The sequence below is a fragment of the Setaria italica genome, chromosome V (genome assembly GCF_000263155.2).
Source record: "Setaria italica strain Yugu1 chromosome V, Setaria_italica_v2.0, whole genome shotgun sequence".
Taxonomy (NCBI): domain Eukaryota; kingdom Viridiplantae; phylum Streptophyta; class Magnoliopsida; order Poales; family Poaceae; genus Setaria; species Setaria italica.
The window spans coordinates 37,842,217-37,862,963 of NC_028454.1; the positions used below are offsets into that span (position 1 = coordinate 37,842,217).

General features: G+C 45.9%; 3 protein-coding genes across 4 annotated transcripts; 1 reads left to right on the forward strand and 2 right to left on the reverse strand.

The window, feature by feature from the left end:
- The first annotated feature begins 3,051 nt into the window (after nt 1-3,051).
- LOC101757199 (acetylserotonin O-methyltransferase 2) lies at nt 3,052-5,367 on the forward strand. Its single transcript, XM_004970033.3, has 2 exons — nt 3,052-4,670; nt 4,748-5,367. The coding sequence occupies exons 1-2, from the start codon at nt 3,846-3,848 to the stop codon at nt 5,054-5,056; spliced, it is 1,134 nt and encodes a 377-aa protein (XP_004970090.1). The 5' UTR covers nt 3,052-3,845; the 3' UTR covers nt 5,057-5,367.
- A 155-nt stretch (nt 5,368-5,522) lies between these two features.
- LOC101757590 (protein CROWDED NUCLEI 4) lies at nt 5,523-12,003 on the reverse strand. 2 transcript variants are annotated; one of them, XM_004970035.4, is made up of 8 exons: nt 11,643-12,003; nt 10,150-10,359; nt 9,423-9,676; nt 8,954-9,224; nt 8,717-8,800; nt 6,921-8,629; nt 6,645-6,831; nt 5,523-6,123 (listed from the first exon to the last, which is right to left on the reverse strand). In XM_004970035.4, exons 1-8 carry the CDS (start codon nt 11,793-11,795, stop codon nt 5,986-5,988), a joined length of 3,006 nt encoding a protein of 1,001 aa, XP_004970092.1. In that variant the 5' UTR covers nt 11,796-12,003; the 3' UTR covers nt 5,523-5,985. The 2 variants fall into 2 exon arrangements, with proteins under 2 accessions (XP_004970092.1, XP_004970091.1); XM_004970034.4 differs by having other exon boundaries at nt 6,645-6,834.
- A 2,618-nt stretch (nt 12,004-14,621) lies between these two features.
- Nucleotides 14,622-19,648, reverse strand: LOC101758273 (lysosomal Pro-X carboxypeptidase). Its single transcript, XM_004970036.3, has 10 exons — nt 19,135-19,648; nt 18,854-19,040; nt 18,615-18,748; nt 18,408-18,520; nt 18,191-18,314; nt 17,727-17,876; nt 17,468-17,623; nt 16,858-16,937; nt 16,732-16,781; nt 14,622-16,290 (listed from the first exon to the last, which is right to left on the reverse strand). The coding sequence occupies exons 1-10, from the start codon at nt 19,516-19,518 to the stop codon at nt 16,124-16,126; spliced, it is 1,545 nt and encodes a 514-aa protein (XP_004970093.2). The 5' UTR covers nt 19,519-19,648; the 3' UTR covers nt 14,622-16,123.
- Between the last annotated feature and the right edge of the window lie 1,099 nt (nt 19,649-20,747).

Genomic DNA, 20,747 nt, shown 5'->3' on the forward strand with positions numbered 1-20,747 from the left:
GTAGATCGAGGTAGTAGAGGGATCAGCTTCTTTCCATCACTTTTGTTTGTATAATGTAAAGAGGACCATGCAAGGTATCCATGAAAGGGGGAACAATAATCTAAATTTGTTTTAGGGACCGATTGGTCCTCCTTTCTTCTTGAAAATGACCATCCCAAGTGCAGAGAGGCTCTCCAGCTGCAAGGAGAGTTACGAACTTACGATATTGTGCGTCATCTCTCTCTCTCTCTCTCTCAAAGGCAGAAAAGATGACGAGCCAAAAATGTAGTAGGAACAAGCCGCCAAGATTGGATCTTGCAGCAGGTGCTCCGCTGCGCCCGGGCAGCGACAAATTCCCCTTGCCCCCCATGGGTAGCACCCATGCCTCCATGGCTCCATGATAGCTGATAGCACAGAGGAGACGGCAATCGGCGGGCGAATCCTGTCCCGACACCCACGCTTGGATCGCTAGTTCTTCTTTGGTTGCGCCTGGTAGGTCCATCTCCATGGGCCTTCGTTTTGGTACGTGCAGCAAGCTAGCTGGACATTGCCAGGTGCAGGGAGCCGTCGTGCATGCAGGGCGGTTGCTTGTGGAGCCTGAATGTCCGTGGACGGAACATACATACGGTGTGGGCGCGTAGTGGCCAGGCCATGTGTGTGACAGTGTGAGTATGTTACGAGGACAGGCGAAGCAGTCTCCTCCTCTGATTCATCGGGCAACGAGTGAGAAATGGTCAGGTTCCATCTGGTTCCAGGCATGTCAAAATGTTCGTCAGCGATCTGCAGAGATTGTGCGTGTGGCTGCAGACCCTGATGCTAGTATATTACACCGTGTGTTATGCGGAACTGCTTTCTTAGAGCCTGGCCAATGGTGCAAATGATGACACATTATACCGATGGTGCCGTGATCATATACACCCACGCAAGTCGGTCTTTATGGTGCCAGAGCCAAAAGCTTATAAGGATGAGGCATTCAGGCCAGGGTGCCTGACTTTTCCTTTTTTTCCTTTGTTTTCTTAGGAAAAGCCAGGGACCGAGACCAATGTTTTTACATGAAAACTCCTAGGTTATATTGACACGACGATTCCTTTTTGTCAGCACATCATCAGAATTAATCCTTGCGAATTCTATGCACGGACGGATGGACCTGTTGTACGTAGCTGTCGCAGCCTCCCGGGACCCGGAATCAGCTAGCGGCATCACTGGGACACCACGCATCGCGACTGTGCTAGCTGCAAGCCAAGAGTAGGGGCGTAGGGTAGCATCGCCAGCGGAGCACGCGCACGCATCAGATTCAGATGCGTGCTCGGAAGGATCGATGTTGAACGTGATCGTACCGGTACCCTGCTTGCACGTATGCCTTGCCAGGGGGCCATCATTAATGATTGACACTCCTGCTGCTGCTGCTGTAATGATGCACACGAGTACGTCACGAGAAATTTTATTCTTGTGATTTGGGTGGATTAATCTGGCGCTGATGAAGGTTCAGGGGGTACACCGGAGGAATCTGTGCAGAGTCCATGGCCATCGCTACGAACTGGTCCGGCTCTCTGAATGCGCCTCAGGAACGGACGGACCATCGGCGGCAGGGTCGAGAGACACTCACCCGAGCCGCGCGAGGCGAGGAGCATCTGAGCTTCGAGATCTGGCAGGAAGAAGCGTTGTCTCAGTCAGAAGCCATGGGGCTTCCGATCTCGATGGTACGTGTTCAGCTCGGCAATGCGGATCCGCCAACCCGGATCACGAAACGGGTGTTTACCTCCTGGCACGGCAACGGCAAGCACCATGCACCGGCGAGGGCCAGATAAAATACATGGAGACACTATAACTAGCACAGTCAATTCCATATGTTTTCGTCCATTGGAGTTCTCGTTCCGAGGTCTTCTTCGGTCCGACAAATTCAAAGGAACAAAATTGTAATTGCAAGTACTCAGCAAGCAATGCGTGGGCCCGCATATTCTTTTAAGGGTCAAGTAAATGGATCTATGCCATTATAATTTTTCAAATTTTTGGATCATGCTATTATGCAGGAGTTGTGCCATTACAATTCTTCATCAATCTAAGATATGCTATTTTCTATGCTTTTTAGTGTCCTTGTGCTCACATACAGACCACTGTATTTTCATATTGCACCAAATAACACCCTACAACTCCTCCCTCAACCTCACTAACGTGTGGCCCCACGTGTCATCTTTTTCCTTCCTTTAGCCATATCTCAAAATTGATGAAGAATTGTAATGGCGCAGCCCCTATATTAGAAATAGTAATGGCGTGGTTCAAAAACTTGAAAAATTATAATGGCATAAATCCAATTAAATATTCTTTTAAACCTAAGATTTCCTTTTCCCCGACGACGGACTATGGCTAATCAACATTGAGAGAGGACTGTCTCCATTCAGGCTATAAATATTACTACTCCAGATACATAATAGTAATATAGTAAGTGATAAGACGGCTCACATACAGACCACTGTATTTTCATATTGCACCAAATAACACCCTACAACTCCTCCCTCAACCTCACTAACGTGTGGCCCCACGTGTCATCTTTTTCCTTCCTTTAGCCATATCTCAAAATTGATGAAGAATTGTAATGGCGCAGCCCCTATATTAGAAATAGTAATGGCGTGGTTCAAAAACTTGAAAAATTATAATGGCATAAATCCAATTAAATATTCTTTTAAACCTAAGATTTCCTTTTCCCCGACGACGGACTATGGCTAATCAACATTGAGAGAGGATTGTCTCCATTCAGGCTATAAATATTACTACTCCAGATACATAATAGTAATATAGTAAGTGATAAAGACCCAGTAACAAGCTCTGCAATCTGCATCTAGCTAACTCGTAATAGTCGTTAGACAGCAGGAGCAAATACTGTAGGTAGCAATGGACCGGAAGTTGGCTGCATGTATCCAACTATAGATATAGATCCGGACCTCCCATCTGGAACGCTAGCGCGTCGGATGTTGCATGCAACATGAAAAAAATAAAATTTCTGGGAGACACGTAAAAAGAAGCCCATCGTAACATTTGTCGATGTTTCAATTAACGTTTCGGTGGAAAAATTCCTTTAATCCAGAACATCTCGCAACATCTTGTGCAACATCATACATCATCTAATGCAACATCTCGATCTAGTGACATCCCGAACCTAGAAATAAAATCATCATCAACTTTTGTAAAAAAAAATCATCGTGAACCATGCAACATAAAAATATTACTGCTGCAACATCTCAGGTTAGATATTGTAACATCAAAAAATCAAACGTACCATACAACATCTAAAAATCAATCTTGCAACATTAGCGAACACTACGCAAAACATCTCAAAATACCTGTTGCAACATTACAAAATTTAGATACTACATGAATGGTTGGTGCCTCTCACGGTGAAGTCTTTTTCCTCCTAGAGTATGATAGCTGCCATCATGGATTCTTCCCCAGCCCCACGCCTGCCGCCCGCCGCCGCCGTTCGGGGCGCGTGCGGAGCATGACGCCGTGGAGGTGAAGCCGGCGGTGGCAGCAGAGAGCCTGCTGTCGTTGGACTGGTACGGTGAGGCGGCGAGCCGCGCGCCGGAGAGCGGCAAGCTCGCTGAGCACATTGGCCTGTGGAGCGGCATGCTCGGTGACGCTGGGACGTGAGTAGGCATAGGATGTGAGTTGCTGCAGAGAAAGGGCAAAGTTGGATTTAGTTCATGGCTGGAGAGGCAGAGAAAAACTAGAGCTTACAGAAGATGAACGAATGGATAAGAATGGATACGAAGCTGGAGGCTAAAGAAAAAAACGAGATGTTGGTAGGTCCTGCGTCCGATATTTATCTCCAGCGTCGGAAAGCATTACCGTATCCATAATCAAAAAACGCAATGGACCGGAAGCAATTCGTGCCCAGCGCGATCCCCAGCGAGGAGCTTATGCAAGCCCAGGCTGAGATCTGGTGCATCTCCTACGGCTACATAAAATCCATGGCCCTCCGGTGCGCCGTCAAGCTCGAGATCCCGGACGCCATCCACCGCTCCGGCGGCGCGACCACGCTGCCGGGCCTGCTCGCCGCCCTCTCGCTTCCCGAGGCGAAACAGGCGCACCTATCCCGGCTCATGCGATTGCTGGCCGCGCTAGGTATCTTCACGGAAGACGAAGGCGGCGAAGCGGCCGCGGGCGTCTACCGCCTCACGCCGGTGTCTCTCCTCCTCGTGCGCAACGCCGAGGCCAACGGCGGCGCGTGCCTGTCGCAGTTCGCGGCCTCGGCCACCGCGCTGTCGTCCAACCTCGCGGCGTACCTGCGGCTGGACGAGTGGTTCAGGAGCGAGGACGGCGGCGCGGCGTCGTCGGCGGCGGAGACGACGCCGTTCATGATGGCGTACGGCACGGACTACTGGGCCGCCGACGGCCGCGACGCGGAGCGGGGCGCGCGTTTCAGGGAGATCATGACGTCCGACAGCCGGCTGGTGGCGAAGGTGGTCGTGCGGGAGTGCGGCTGGGTGTTCGAGGGGGTGGCGTCGCTGGTCGACGTCGGGGGAGGCAGCGGCGAGATGGCGAGCGCCATCGCGAGGGCGTTCCCGCACGTCAGGTGCTCGGTGCTCGAGCTCCCCCACGTGGTGGAAGGCGTCCGCGCCGGCGGCGGCGCCGTGGAGTTCGTCGCCGGCGACATGATGGATTCCGTCCCGCCGGCGGATGCTGTGCTCCTCAAGGTACGAGCCGTGCTGAGCTTACACAATAACACAAACTTGAGATAAACTTCATGCAGAATAATCTTGGATGACCGCAGAATGTGCTGCATGATTGGAGCGACGGGGACTGCGTGAGGATCTTGAGACGGTGCAGAGAGGCCGTCGTCTCTGCTAATGGCCCGGAAGGGAAGGTGGTGATCATCGACATGGTGGTGGGAGGGTCATCGTCGACGACTAAAGAGGCGTTCGAGGCTCAACTGTTGATGGACATGTGCATGATGGTGCTGTCAACGGGGAAAGAGCGAGGGGAGGAAACGTGGAGCAAGATCTTCATGGATGCGGGGTTCACTCGCTACAAGATCGGGCACGTCTTAGGGGCACGGTCGGTCATCGAGGTTTATCCATAAGCCTGTTATCGTCGCAAATTTGTCATCCATGCCCTTTTAGTTTAGTATAATAATGATGCTACCCAGAGCAATGTCATGTTCATATTCTTTGTTCGCACCCTTGCTGGGCTATTTCATTTCAATCATTCGTGCAGTTGATCGCGTGATGGAGGCCGGATCCGATCGCTGGCGCTCTACATCGTGGGCCCGTAAAAACATTGGAAGAAACATCGCCGCGAGAACCGCGCCAGGGCTTCCATTGCGACGCTGCCAGCACGGGCAGCTTTGCTGAACCCGCGTGCAATGGAACCTGGATCAGGGAGGACGCTGGAATCACCTGCGATATACAAATGCATAATAAAATTTATGAATTTAGAAAAAATAAATCCACCTATAATTTGGGGATGGATGGAGTACATACGTTACAGCACGCAGGCAGGTACTACAAGTGAAGAAAGTGGAAAATGCAGAGAATTTGCCGTCCAAATTGGCTCACTTCAAATCCCAACGGTCGGTTCACTTTGCATGTCGTTCACGCGAGCCGCAAGCATGAAAAGTGTCTGGAAATCACAAATTTGACACAACTCTGCGGAAACAGCTCAAACAAGCACGCTTTTTGGACAATGCAGGGTTTGCTACGACCCACCATCATTTTTACACCAACTTGGAAGCTATCAAACACTTTACACGTCGAAGCCATCTTGGGGATACAAGAACAGAAAAAGAAACAAGCTACAGCGCCCATCCAAAACAGCGCGCTGCTCCCAGTACTACATGCACACAACCAAACAAGTACCTCCCCCACGTCCCACCTCTACAAACCGAAAGGCAGGGCAATCACAGCGGATGATTAAGGCGACGCTGCTCGCAATACCACATATCCTCATTGGACAGGTAACTGTCAGCCTACAGTTAGCTGTGTTATTTATCATACGGGGAAGGTGATCAGATCACGTGATGAGAAAGCGCCACAGCTTCTTTGCTGAAGAAGCCTTCTCTTCCTCTTCCTCTTCACCTTCATCATCAGAGTCCTCATCAAGTTCATCCTTGTCCTCAGCAACATCTCCATTTAATGCCTCAGCGGCAGACTGGCAAGGCAAAAGGTATCAAACCAGTCAGATAAAAAAAAAATGCTACAGAAGGCGTGCCCTGTATGACTAAATGCTGCATAAAAAAGATGCACAACAACTTTTACTAACACGACACCTTCATTTGGCACAAATTCCGCTATGAAATTTAGCAACTCCATATTTCATTATTTAACAGTCAAACACAAACCTAATAATAACTATGAACACCGGACGCTTTTACCAGTGCCTCCAATTTTATATAATCACAATGTACAATTTTCCATACATGTTTTCCATAGGTCAAGCAATATCTAGGACATTAATAAGGATTTTTACTATTTATCAGCATGTTAGGTGGAGAATTAGAAGAATTCCTTCTAGAAAAACAAATCTCCAATCGCATACGTACAGATGTAATATTAGAATAATGTGGAATGCCAAAATCCCACAAGGCTACTATCAAACTCAGCATTACTCTATTAAAAAAAACAAGGTGCAAAACATTAACCATAAACATAAAATGAGCATTGAGAAACTACCACTGAAATCTCCTCTGAAGGCTCATCATCAGGAATATCTGAAGTATCTGGTTTCCCATTCACAAAGAGTGCATCATCAGATGAAGCCACTTCTCCTGTTCTTGGATAAGGCAGTCCCTTCCGAGATAAACCAACCAGGACTGCGTCATGTTCATTCTTAGAGCATTTTTCTTCTAGAACTGATGGACTGCTGACATTAGACATGAAAAATACATTGTAAGAAAAACTTCCCAAATTTTAGCATAAAACTGAAGCAATTGAGTAAAGGGAGGATACCCGTTAGAATCAATTTCCCCTCCTACCACTTTCTGAGTCAGAATACTGCTCCTCTGGTGCTTCCGTTTGGGCTCTAAATTTTCACTCTGATCATGAGAGAGTGCATAATTAAGCCTCTTTTTCCCAACTTTAAGACCATCGACAGCATGTGGTACTTCTCCGGCACCATTTTCCAGCTGACAAGCAAATAATCCACCATTTTCCACTAAGCTGAAGTCGTTGACATTTCCCAATGTTGCATGTGCAGATCTATCATTATCATGGTCAGCACTCTTTTCTGGAGAGCGTTTGAATATCACCTGAGCGCATTTTCGAACCCATGAAATTGGTGTTGAAACTGAGGGGGACACTTCTAATTTCTTTCCAAGAATGACTTTTGGTGATGAACACTTCTTGGGACTAGCATTTTGATCCTCATCAGGAGACAGGTGAACACCATTCTCTTTCTGGGTTTCTACATCACCATGTTTTGATCTCCCACACTGTCTCAAAGACAGTTGATTGTTCTCGGATTCAATCTTCAGCTCTTCTAATTCATTAAGCTGCTGGATTTGCTGTGTGATTGCTTCTCGATCTGAATGAAGAAGTTTTCTTTGCTCTTGCAACTTCTCTCGTTGCTCGTTAAGGGCATCTATAGTGCTCTTTATTTCAGACAGCTCTTGCTCTCTCCTCGCTCGTTCCAGCAAAGCTTCTTTCCTCTCATCCTCAAGTTTCTGCAATTCAATCCTGACATGCTCCAATTTTGAGCTGATCGTTTCCTTTTCAGAATTGATGTACTCAAGCTCCTTGGATTTTTTCTGCTCAAACTCCTCTTCCTTTTCCCTTAAATATGACTCTATTTCCATCTGCCTTGCCTTTGCAGAATTCATCAACTCTGTTCTCTGGATATCAATGTCTCTCTTAAGATCTTCTCTTTCTTGTTGTATCCTGCTTAGCCAACTAGCATGCTCTTGCTGCATCTTATTCATGAACTCCTTATGTTCACAAGCGAGGGATTCTGCACTACTTTTGAACTGAATACGGAGATTTTCCTTCTCTTGTTTGATGACATCAAGTTCATTCTTGAGATGCTCATCTATTACTCTCCGCTCTTCAGCAATCCTGGCTGCTTCCTTTTGTAGCTCGTCCTTTTTCTCATCAATGAGCTCCCATTCAATCTCAAATCTTTCTTTTTCCGCTAGCAGTCTTTCTGCATCAACCATAAGTTCAACTTTTTGGGCTCTCAGACTATCAATTTCTTCTTTAAGTTTCATCTGCAAAATTAGCAAATCCTCTCTCTCACTTTGGGTTATTAGTAGTTTCTCCTGAGCTTGAATCGCTTCACGTTTCTCCTCTTCAAAGAAAGATTTTTCCTTCTCCAAATCCAATTTCATATTCTGAATTTCCTCCCTTTCTTTTTGTAATTCGCTGTGCACCGTGTCTCTATGAGAGGAGAGCTTTCTCTCTTCTTCCTTTAACTCATCTGATCTCTTCACCAAAGACTCTTCCTTGTTTGATAACTCGGCAAGCCTAAGGTTGATATTTTGTTCCCTTTGTGCCACTGCATCCTCCTGCTCACTGAGGGCACTTTCCCTCTGATCTAGCAAGGTTTTCCTCGCTTCAATCTCTTCCTTGAAAGAAGTGAGCTTAATCTCCATCTCGGTGTCGAATTCATTCCTCCTCCTCCCCAAGTCAATTTCTTGCTCCTGGCGCAGTCTTTCTATTTCAGCCTACAGCATATCAGGACAATTAAGAAGTGTGGAACGCAAGATGTTAACTATGCAAACATCAACTATAATGATACTAGAAAATCATACCCTTTCTTTGCTAGCAATTGTCTCTTGCAAAACCAATAGTTCGCTTTCACGTTTGTCAAGTACAGATTCCTTCTTAATTATAGCCTACGAAACAGAGCATTTTATGCGTCAGAGGCACAATTTCAGTAACAAAGTACTGCTGCTAATAAAAGAATGAAGGGAATTTCTGTACAATAGGCACAATTTGAGTAACCAAACTCTGCTGCTAACAAAAGAAGGAAAGGAAACAATACATACTTCTTCCCTAGAAATAATTGCCTGCATTTTCAGGTCCAGCTTATTTTTTTCTTCCATGAGAGCCTTCCTTTCATCTTCAAGATTCAGCTTTTCCTCCTCCAACCTTTTCTCTGAATGTGTTATGTAGCCAAGCCTCTCAAGGATGTTGTCATCCCTCTGATTAAGAAGTGCTTGTTCTTTCACCAATGCCTGCTCCTTTTCATGCAAAATTTTTTTGGTATCATCCAATAATTTCCTCTGGAGGCTAATCTCTTTCTCCTTCGATGCACTCCTGCAATAATATGTTTGATTTAAATAAGTCAAAGGAAAAACATTTCCACAAACAAAATCATCATTTCTAACAAAAACATCAGACTGCACGAATTTACAAATTACTAAATCCATAAGAGATAAAATTGATATAGAACTCAAATTAAACCATTTCAGGTGGGAAAGCCAACTTAATTTCACAAGAAAATTGAGTACATACTCAAGTTCAAAAGAAGTTCTATCTCTTCTTAGCTGATCTTCACGGTCTTCAATGTCTTGCAGGCTTCTCAGTGAGGCATTGTGAGTCCGAATGGACTCTGCTTCCAAGGATTTTGCAGCGAGAAGTTTCTCTTCTGCTTCATCAAACTTTTTCTGTGCAGCATCTATCATTTGAAGGGCTTCCACCAGTTTGGCTTCATATGAAACTTTTATCTCAGCTGTTTCTCCACGCATATCATGTAGCGCCTTTTCAAGCTACATTGAATAGCAATATGAGATTAAGCTGTTAGACGAGTGAAATGGAGTACAATACGGAAGTCCCATGCAATTCTAATTTGAGGGAAATCAAGAAGCAAGAAAAATTGGGGGTTATCTTTTGATCAAATCCTACAAAATTTCTTTACATGTTACATCACATATTGAGTACACATATAACTTTTCAAGGTAATGAGCATATACACCTGTTACCATTTTGGTGATAAGTTTATTCCTAGCCTCGAATAATTAAGCCTTAATATAAATTATCAAGGGAGCACATCCACCTAAATACTTAAGCATTCATAAAAATTTGAAAATCCCTGTCAACACTAACTCTCTACTAGTAACATATATTTCACCTTTGTCAATTGTTCAGTCTATATGTTGACAAACCAATGGAGAACATCTTTTATGTTTCACACATGGAAGCAAAGGATTGATATAGTAGAACAATTCAGATGGAACCTTACATTGGATACACACTCTTTCTGAATGCATAAATTCTTTTTTAGGTTCTCTTCCCTTTTCCTTGTTTCAGCCAAAGCTGACTGCTGGGCAGCTCGTTCACGCTTGAGCATGATCTCAGTGGCCTCAGAAGCAGCTTTAAGTTGCTCATATTTAGATGTCACCTCCTTCTGCTCCAATAAAATAAGCCCCAAATTGTGCTGATAATCGTAAATCTGCAGAAAGAATTTTTCGCAGAATTTAAATAAAAATTGAAAAACTAATAGCAAACACAAGTTGCAAGTCTTAACGAGAGAGTAAAACATGCAATTCTAAAGGGTAAGCAACAGCAACCAGTAACCGATATAGCATACCTACAAGACACTAGATTATTACTACTCTGGCACAGATCAAGGAACATTCACGGTATCAATGGGAAAACAACATTGTATTCGGTTGTAACGTAAACATGGTAATGATAGCAAGAGAATTTACCATGCAGAAAATAAATGCAAATGCTAACACAATAACTGTGGCAAATTCATTGTTTTAAACAGCTCATTGAGCAGTCAACAGAGCGAAAATGATCGGCTACAGGTATAGGAGCTCACAACATAGAATTTGTAGAGTTGCAAATCCACCATAACCGTGTACATTGTTTGTGCTATAGACTAGGAGGTAAAGCTCAGCAATTTGCTATTTCCCATCAAAAGAAACTTACTCATACAACCTCTCTAAAACAAGGTAACAAAGTATACAGGAAGTACTCTACCAAAGCCCAACCTTAAAAAGGATGCACGATTTGCTGTTTACAGCTATTATGCTATTATGCACAGCAAAAAAAAACATTAAGCATAACAGCATAATTTATAACGGGTACTGGTAAACTAAAAGATGCTTCGGCAAATGGCAGGCATTGCTATCTTGTCAAGCTACCAAAAAACAATTTCTTGTATTCAACTTCTGTCGCATCCTTGGCAGCAAAAGAACTGACCCCGCAAACAACTGTTGCAGTTGCAGCATGCTTGAAACAATGGGAACAATCCTACTTAACTCTCACTTGGCACATTAGCTGGGCTACACGGAATATCTAAGTGAATACAAAAAGGAAAACCAGAAATCACAAAGAAAAACAGCTAAGTTGAGCAATTACAACCAGGAAACCAAACTGCAATGGCAATAAGTACCATTCCGGATACAGCAATACCAATCACCAACAAGAAAACGGCCCTTTTCATCAACTTTGGCCACTCATCTGGAACATACTCACCGCAATACCCAAGAAACGCGAAAAAAATCGAGGCGGAGAGAGAAAGGAAGAAGAAATCTTTCCTCCCCTCCCCGCCGACAGACTCTCGGCATTTCTTTCCCAAATTCTTGACCCGATAATTCTACTCAACTCCCCACAGAAGAACCCCCCCCCCCCCCCCCCAGGACAAGGACTACTCCGGGTAGCCAAGAACCGCACACCACCGAGCCAAGAAACCAAAAACCCGGCTCATCCGCCGCAACATATTACCTCGGACTCAAGCCGCGAGATGTAGCCAATAAGCGCCGCCTTGTCCCGGCGCCTGACGGCATCCTCGTCGAACCCGGCCTCGCGGAGCTTCCTCCAGATCGCCTCGTCCCCCGCCACGCCGCCGCCGGCGCCGGCCGACCGCGGGCTCGCCATGGCGAGGGTCCCGCCCGCCTGAACCCTACCAGATCCTGTCGGCGCCGCCTGCCCCGCGACCCCGGCGAGGTCACGCGTTCCTCGCGGCGAGGGCTCACTGCTTTTCCGGGCGGGGGTGAGTGGAGGTCTCTCTCTCCACCGTCCTCTCTCGCCCCCTCCTTTTCTTTTTCTCTCTCGCTTTTTTCCTCGCCCCCTTTCGTGCGGCTGCGCCTGCGACTCCGGGGTTTTTACTCGGGTTCGGTGGGGTGTGGAGGGAGGGAGAAAAAGGGTTTGGTTTGGCTCGATGGGTGGACGAGGCCCGAGTGGGAATCGAAATCGGGTGGGTGTTGTGCTCCGTGGACCGGGTGCACGGAGCCGGCGTGCTGTTGTACAGCCGGTGAGGATTGATAATCGGCGATTCTCTAGTTTTATTTCCGTTTGTGGGGGCAATGCCACCTGGGATGAACTGTGCGATATGGTTTGATAGCATGATCTTTTGTATGGTAAGATACTATTCCCTTTTTTTATTTAAGCACTTGTTTCCACTTTAGAAGCTATACCAGCTGTGGTATGAGGCTATGGCGTTGGAAGAAGCAATGTTCTTTGAACCAGCAAACAATCATTGTGCATTGCTTTGTTTTCGTTTTCGTTTTTATAGGAATTGGGATTTCTTGGGATATTTGAACATAAAAGGAAATGCACACATGATGCTTAAACATCATCTTTAAGGTAGCATAGTCTATTTCTACTTTTCCACTTCGTGTATTGACTTTTCCTTAATAACAATCCTAACCAAGAGCGCCGTTTTTGTTGATGTGGTCTTTTGAATTGTTTTTAGGTTTAAAATTTCTGGTCAATGATAATGCTCTTTCATATTTAGTTTCTAGATTTTATAATTGTGTGGTCAACTCAAGCTTACCAAAGCCTAAGATAAGGCTCGACCCAAAGCTCATTCATGCCAATGCTGGCTTTAATCATACTCTCTCCATCCTAAATTATTATCCGTTTTAATTTTTTTATATAAAACGTTTGATATGGATCTAAATGTATGTATGTCTAAATATGTAGCAAAATTTATATATCTAGAAAATTCAAAACGGCTGGCATTTCCATGTAGCTCTTTTATTATAGAAAAAACAAACATTTGGTGGCCCTTGCTTAGCCAGAACAGTTCTAAAACAAAACCAACAAACGGATGGTTCCCGCTTCCCGGGCTCCCGCCTACTGGCGTTATCACTGGATTTTCCGATTTTTCGACCACTTATAAATCTCTAGTCCTCGTGAAAAAAATGGCCTTTTTTCTGTTGATCTGTTGGTCCCGTTTTGTAGCATCGACTCTGGTAGTCTTGGTCGACAGAAGCATCCGATGAGGAAAATCTTTCCGGCAGCATTTGAAAAAGCGCCAAACCTACTCAGCACAGGTGCGTTGAATGAAGAAGCCTGACACGCGGGGTCCAGCTATTCGTGGCCCGCACGTCAGCTACAGCCGGGGTTTATTACAGAAGCGTGGCGTCTCAAAAGTCCTTTCTCCAACGGCCCAACTCTCCGCTGCGGGAAAGGCTCGCCTTTACTGCTGCCTCTTTGGACCGATAGAAAAATTGCTTCGCGCACGCCTGCTTCCCCTGGAAGCTACAAGTCGGTGCCTGGGCACGTGGGGCCCGGCGGCACGGGCGGCGGAAGCGCAAGGCTGGACAGGCTGGACTGGCTGGTTGTGCTGGTGGGTTTCGGCGTGGCGCCCGCGGCGTTTGAGCTGTGATGGCGGAAAAAGGAGCCGAGCAAATTGGCCGGTGTGTCTGTGGTGGTGCCCACAGCCGAGTGGATTGGGTTGGACTGTGGCTATCTGTATCTGGATGCGAGAGAGAGAGAGAGAGAGAGCGCTCAGCTGCTCTGCTTCGGAGAGTGGCGTGGCCCCGGGCCGCTCGCGGCTCGCATCCGAGGTGAGGGCTTTGACTTTGACGGCTCCCTTCCGGCCCCACGGGCCCCTGGCGGCTCGTCGTTTTCTATTCCCACGTCCCCGTCATGCCCGGGCCAAACGCACACTGGCGCCATTTTTCAAGAGGTAAATCAGTGGATCAGGGCACGTACAACAGTTTAGACAGCTGTTGTCTGTGAACTATGTCATGTCACACACATACAGTTAAAAAGACAGCTCGTATTGTGAGTCGTCTATTTAGATGTCTGCAAGTTATTTAGGGCCTGTTTGGCAACTAGGTGTTAAAGTTTAACACCCGTCACATCAGATATTTGGATGCTAATTAGAAGTATTAAACATAAGCTAATTACAAAACTAATTGCACAGATGGAGTGTAATTCGCGAGACGAATCTATTAAGCCTAATTAGTCCACGATTTGACAATGTGGTGCTACAGTAACCATTTGCTAATGATGGATTAATTAGGCTTAATAGATTCATCTCGCGAATTAGCACAAGATTCTGCAATTAGTTTTATAATTAGCTCATGTTTAGTTCACCTAATTAGCATCCGAACATCCGATGTGACACTGTTAAAGTTTAACACCTCGTATCCAAACACCCCCTTAATTCATTCATAGAGTTGGTAATCAAGTATACATTTGATCTTTATAGTCATTTTGGTGCTCGAATGAGAGAATGCATGGTATATTCAAGCATGAGTCTTTTAGAGAAACATAAATATATTATATATTTATATCAATAGATACTCCGAATTCATGATATGATATAGTAAAAACGCATTACCATTACAATATAGGACTAATCCTGATTTTGCCCGCTGCCGTATATGCTTAAATAAATCCATCTTTGCCTTCCTTTGCATTTGTACAATGAAAAGGACAGAAGACCACAACTCCACAAGTTAGCAGCCGCACTTGAACAATCATTTATTGAAATGGACTGATATCAAACATAGATGACACATTTACAAACTCCTGTACTTGCTCAAACATTTACTATATTTTTGAAGCTAATCAAACTACTGCATAAGTCACAGTTGTAAATCTCAGGAAAATTGTAAATAGAAAAACATCTACAATTCTAATGTTTCTTCCTGTACACACTGCAATTTATCCTGTGACAACTGACAAGCTAAAGGAGGCAGGTTCTCTGAATAAGTCCAACTACAGGTTGGCTCCACTATATTCAGTCGATTTTAGAAAACATTGGCTCCACTATATTCAGTCGATTTTAGAAAATATGGTCAGCAGGAAACAATTATGCACTATACATCTGCAGAATTAAATTCCTCTTCTAAGCTCAAAACATTGCATTCTAATTGAGTTAGATTCAAACCTCCCCTCAGCCTACACACATCTACAAGTTGTGTTCCCAGGAAAAAATAATCGCAATCCCTGCCATCACTAGTATATATGAGCAATCTCAGCAGAAATTGGGAGTGGTGCGTTACCAGGTAGCAACCTGGATCTGAAGATTGAGGAAGGTGTCAGCGCCAGTGAAGAACCTGCTACGTTGGTGAAGGACATCAATGAAGCAGCTGAGCCAAATCTCCCATCGGGAGCACCCACCGTGCGGCCCGCGCCCTTCTGCTGATGCCGAGCCCTTCCGTGCATGCGCCGCGGCGGCCGTCCTCTCCAGCGCCGCCGCCGCATCAAGCCGCTCACGCGCCGCCGCCACCACCTATTTCTGCTCTTGCAGCATGATGCTTGTACTACTGATGTAGGTTTTCGGTGATTTTTGTAGGTGCTTGAAACGGGAGATTTTGCGGAGGGAAGAAAAGGTGCGCGCGCGCTGAAGATTTTGCCACCATCGGGAGGAAAAATTCTGCTCTTGCGCAAGGGATCCGCGGGGCCGTCGACGAAACGCAGCGGGCCATACACCGCGTGACGAAAGCAAGCGACTCGCTTCGGAGCACGAGCCCACGCCGTCGACGAAGTGAGACGCCGGCTCCGCTCTCTTTCTTCATTTAATGATGTACACGTAGACCTCCTCAACTGATGTGGCAACAAAAAGATGAGGGTCGGCTGTGGGTTGTACGTGCCCTTATTGGTTGACAGTGGCACGACACATACATTCAACCTATGCTCAGGCAGCTCAGCCCAGTACCCGACCTCCACCACCATTGCGAAAGCGTCATTACATTATCCAGTGCGTTTGTGACCTCACCAGCCCATGCGCATGCATGCGCCATCTGATAGCGCTGCGAACCATATCATTGGTAATTTGGTATGTACCACAAGACGCAAGAGCATATCCAGCATCTGACCAACATCAAGATCTTCATTCTCCATTAGACCATGATGACGCAGCAGCGGCCGTGGCTCAGTGGCTGTGGTTAGCATTTGCACCGACGCAAATGGAGCCCTTCTTTATTTCTGAGATCACGCATTTGTATCTGGGCGAGCGTAATTCCTTATGATGCAGAGGAGCCCTTGACAGCCACTGGCTGGAAAAGTGCCCCTCTCGCCCCATAGTAATCCGATAACCAGCCAGATATGATCTTCAGTTCAGATTCTCTCAGGCTTACCAGCCAATCTGGGTCGTCTGAAGTCGCCGGGCGCAAATCGATGTGATGCGCTCCTGCGTGCAAATCAAAACCATTGCAGGCTTCTTAATATTGATCAACACTTGATGTGCGATAGAGAGAGGAAGCCGGATATGGCACATGCCCCGGTTATGGCATTTAAATATTTTCTGGATAAAATTCCTTGGTGAGTCAGCCATTGTCAGTTCGAGTTACTTCTTCACGATAAAAATTTAATTGTACGAAGAGCTAGTGTATTGAAGTAATGTCTATACTTATTATCAGTTTGAATTGCTTTTTCAGTTTTTCTATGCACTGCTTACTAACTTCTAAAACTAAACTATGGAGCAATATCAGATCGCATTATGCATGGACTGAAGGTAGACATCGGTTGATCCTGTTGTGTCACTACTATTGTAACAGTCTAAAACTAAGAATTGCAAATGTAAAATTGGGCACAAACAAGTACTGAAGGTATAATGGGGACAGCACAGTACCTAATGGAGCCACAATAGCAATGACACTCTCAGATATATTCTTCAGGACACTGCAATGTTCACATGACAGAAAATTCAATCCAATGAAATGGCTTCAGATCAAAAGACAAAGTGATGTTTGCTCACCCTCCACCACTCCACGGATCAAGAAGTCCGTTGAAGAATATGATGTTACTACCAAACTTTTCCAAGACTGTAGTAATATTCTGGAAGTGAAAAGGAAAATCCAGTAGACAAAGTCACTCAACTCATATTTATATTATGTTCAGCCAAAACAAAAAATAATATTTCGATAAACACTTGCATAGCAGAACCAGTGTATAAAATATCTATAAGGTGCATGTGCATACTTATCTCTCATGCAATTAAATGATAGTATAGCTCAACTCAAAAGCCAACAATATGGGAGTTAAATAAGCTGAAATAAGGAGCATGGATTGCATTGTACACTAAATAAGACACTTAAATAAATATTTAAGTGCTTCAAGGCACCAAAGGCGTATGTTGGCCAAGACCACGAACACCCTAATCAGGGTTTAAAATATGTTCATTGAAAACATGTTTTCTTATACAAAGATTCATATATTTTTAATATGTTCATTGAAGACATGTTTTCTTAAACAAAGATTCATATATTTTTTCATTAAGGATCTGTTATTAAAGAAGCTACCTGGGTAATCAAAACAACCCATTTGTTCCATGATAATGATGCAATTACTGAACACACCAAACTTACATGCCCACCAAAATTTGTAGTAATCCACCGAGGCCTTGGCCTGACACCATAACTTTTGATGCAATTCTCAGCATAGGAAGCATAGTCAAATTTATATGGTGGATACATGCTCCTGTCTTCACTGTAAGACATTGGCATTACCATCTCAGTACAAGCCTGTTTCAACAAAGAATGAACCATAAGCAGCACAATATAGTACCTCAGCATAGATCAAAGAAATGCAATGCATAGAAACAGTTTAAAACTGTGGTTTCAGGACCTGCCAATCCCATCCACCCATTCCATGGGGATCATCATTTAGATCAAAGCAGCCAACAGTGCCAGTATAGTTGTAGTATACATTTACTCCTGCATATATGCGTTCCAGAATACTAGTACCCTCAGGTTGACTGTCGATATTTCTGCACACCTGAAACAGAGAAAGGATAATCTAGTAAGAAGTGGCAGCATTAATGAAATAGAACTAGATAATTTTACAGAGTGTAAGCAGTGGCACACAGAAAAACAGGGTGATCACGATTCCTCTGTTGACTTGTTGTGATTTTTTTAGAGGAACTTGACTTGTGATAATTAGCTTATTGGGACAGTAATATAAAAATAAAATTGAATAACAACACATTTTGAAATTGTACTGAAGATTAATTATTTATGCATTGTTTTGATGTGAAGCATACGCAGAAAACGTGCAATACAAACTATGGCAATTGGCGTGTACGAACTAACTTCTTTAATAGGATTGGCTGGCAAAGGCATGAGAAATTCTGATGGAATTGGGTAATCCACCATGGCCAGATAACTGTATGCTGAGCTCAACCAATCTGAAAGGTCTCCGCTTGTTTTCAGGGTCCTGCCAACAATTTTGTAATTAACTGTTATTACAAAAGAGCTCACGGTATAAAGAAAGAAAAAAAAGAGTGAATGGTATAGGAAGATGACTCACTGGCAAAGGTGGAAAGTTTTGCTTAGTTTCAGAAGACCATCTTGCCCGTTTCCTTGGTCATCTAATACTTTCCAAGAGTCTTTTATTGTCTGAAAGCAGCTTAAACTTTCCCTCTAAACACATATAATGCAGAAACAAAATTTAGTGTCATATTACTCATATTCGTCCAAAAAATTACAGAAGCACAAGGCAATGCAAAATACAAACCCTAAAATCATCTGACACTAGATCATAGAATATGGTAGAAGGGACGATGTCCTCAAACTGCAAGATTGGAGCCGATGATGCGAGAGCCCCAACAGCAATATGTGGATACTTGAGTCTCATCCAAGCAGCCAGCACTGCCCACAATAAACAGTATCAGTAGCAGCATAGAAATGAATTTTGAAACACGATGATCAGTAACTACATCTATCATATAATCAATAGTTCAAGGCAGCTCTTACTTCCACCGTATGAACCCCCAAAGAGCACCACGGGGCTGCCCTCTGCGGATAGGTTCCTCTTGAGGTCAGTGAGCAGCACAGCGAAGTCGGCAATCGCCTGCTCGGCCGTGAGATACGCCAAGGACTTGGAATTGTTGTACGCCTTGGCTTTGCTCCCGAACGGCATGGACTCCCCGTAGTAACGATGCTGCAGCACACAAGCGAAACGACACGCTCTGAAAAAAAAAAGAACAGGAAGCAGAAGACGAATACGAGACGGGAGGCGGCGGGGGGATGATTGCCTCAGCGAAGACGACGAGGGCGGCGAAGCGCGGGGCGGCCTCCCAGACGAGGCCGGAGTTGGCGGCAAACCAGGCGATGTCGCCCTCGTTGCCGCAGTAGAAGAAGATGGGGCCGCCGGGGCCGGCCCACCCGGCGCCGCGGCCCACCAGGTATCTCTGCTGGAAGAACGCCGTCTCCTCGTCCTCATCCCCGACCCCGGGAAAGCTGAAATGGTCCAGCCGCTGCCGGAAGTACCGGGTCTCGTACTCGTAGCCCCCCATCCCATTAGCTCCCGGCCGCGCGCGGGGTTGGGGCCCCGGGAAGCGGGGCGGCGCCAGGGCCCACGCCGCCGCGGGGAGGAGGCCGATGACGAGGAGGAGGAGGAGGCGGAGCGGAAGCATCATCGAGGTGAGGAAGTGAGGTGATCGCTTGTCGCTTCCGACGAGCCTGAGTGGTGGACTGGGTGGGGTTCGTCGGAGTTCGGTGGAGCTTGCGAGAAAGGATGGACTCCTCTGAATCTGCAGCTGAGTCACTGACGCGTGGGCTCGTCCACACATGTCAGTCACCCAACCGCATAGGAACCTCTTCCGCGAGAAAACGGGGATCCTTTGGACGACGTGTGCGTGACGTTGTGCGTGGCCCTTGCGCTCGAAGGTGTGTGTGCACGCGCGCGTGAGAACATGGGCAAGCTGGGCCCTAAAATCTGAGCCGAACGGGCCGTGTATTGGGCCTATGGAGCACTGATTCTGAACATGACCGGTGTTGCGGGCCGTGCCGTCGGAGGGCCGGCCCCCGTCGTCGGAGATCCCGGCTTCCAGAATTTTTTTCTTACCTAGTTTCCGACGTAAGATTCGTGCCGTCCTAGCCATCCAATCCTTAATCCAGTTCCTCCGCGCTCTCTCACTCGGCGAGCTGCACGCGCTGCCGCCGCCTCCCGCGCCAGCAAGAAGAGGGGCGGGTGATTTCCGACCTGATATTCTCTATCACTATTCCCGATACAAAGTTACAAAGTTGAGAAATCTAAATTTAATTTGAAAAATTTGGTATTCAACTCCAGCACCTAAATTTTCAATTTACCTGAACTATACTAAAAGCCATTGGTTTTTACCAGTAGATTGTAAATGTATGCGATATGTTGAAATGTGTTTTTGTTTCATCCCATGCACTATCAAAGTTATGGCATAGTATGGCAGCGGTTGGGGAATAAACATATGGAACTAAAGTTTAGCTCCAGAATCCAAATACCCCCTTAGCATGACCTAATTTAGCCTGGGTGAGTTTATTCCATGATCACACAAGATAAATTCACGTTTGGTTGCTTGGCCAGGTGGCCTGCATAAATCGGGCCTGTGCTTCGTTTGTTTGGGCTGGCTAGGCCCGATCCAGGCAACCAAATTCCGGGGCTCTACAAAAGTGGAAAATGCCAATCGCAGCTGCACGCAACACGGTGGCACGGTCCCCAACAGAGCCCAACGGTGAGTCGGGCACACGCTGCAACCGCCACCCCGCGCCGTCCACGCAATCTTTTGCTCGCTCCTCATTGGTCCGCTACACGTGTTCCTCGTCAGCCCCATCGGCCAAACCCGTTTTCCGATTTCCAAAAAAACAAGTCCGCCCTCCAGAGAATTCCACG

Bases quoted from the DNA above. Each gene is read 5' to 3' on its own strand.
- LOC101757199 (XM_004970033.3), top strand. From the start codon at position 3,846: ATGGACCGGAAGCAATTCGTGCCCAGCGCGATCCCCAGCGAGGAGCTT. The intron at 4,671-4,747 runs GTACGAGCCGTG...GGATGACCGCAG, and splicing joins CGGATGCTGTGCTCCTCAAG to AATGTGCTGCATGATTGGAG.
- LOC101757590 (XM_004970034.4), bottom strand. From the start codon at position 11,795: ATGGCGAGCCCGCGGTCGGCCGGCGCCGGCGGCGGCGTGGCGGGGGAC. The intron at 6,835-6,920 runs GTATCCTCCCTT...GTCTAATGTCAG, and splicing joins GGGGAAATTGATTCTAACGG to CAGTCCATCAGTTCTAGAAG. The intron at 6,124-6,644 runs GTAGTTTCTCAA...TTGCCTTGCCAG, and splicing joins CTTCAGAGGAGATTTCAGTG to TCTGCCGCTGAGGCATTAAA.
- LOC101758273 (XM_004970036.3), bottom strand. From the start codon at position 19,518: ATGATGCTTCCGCTCCGCCTCCTCCTCCTCCTCGTCATCGGCCTCCTC. The intron at 18,521-18,614 runs GTTTGTATTTTG...ATATGTGTTTAG, and splicing joins TAGTGTCAGATGATTTTAGG to AGGGAAAGTTTAAGCTGCTT. The intron at 16,938-17,467 runs GTAAGTTTGGTG...TTTCACTTCCAG, and splicing joins CTACAAATTTTGGTGGGCAT to AATATTACTACAGTCTTGGA.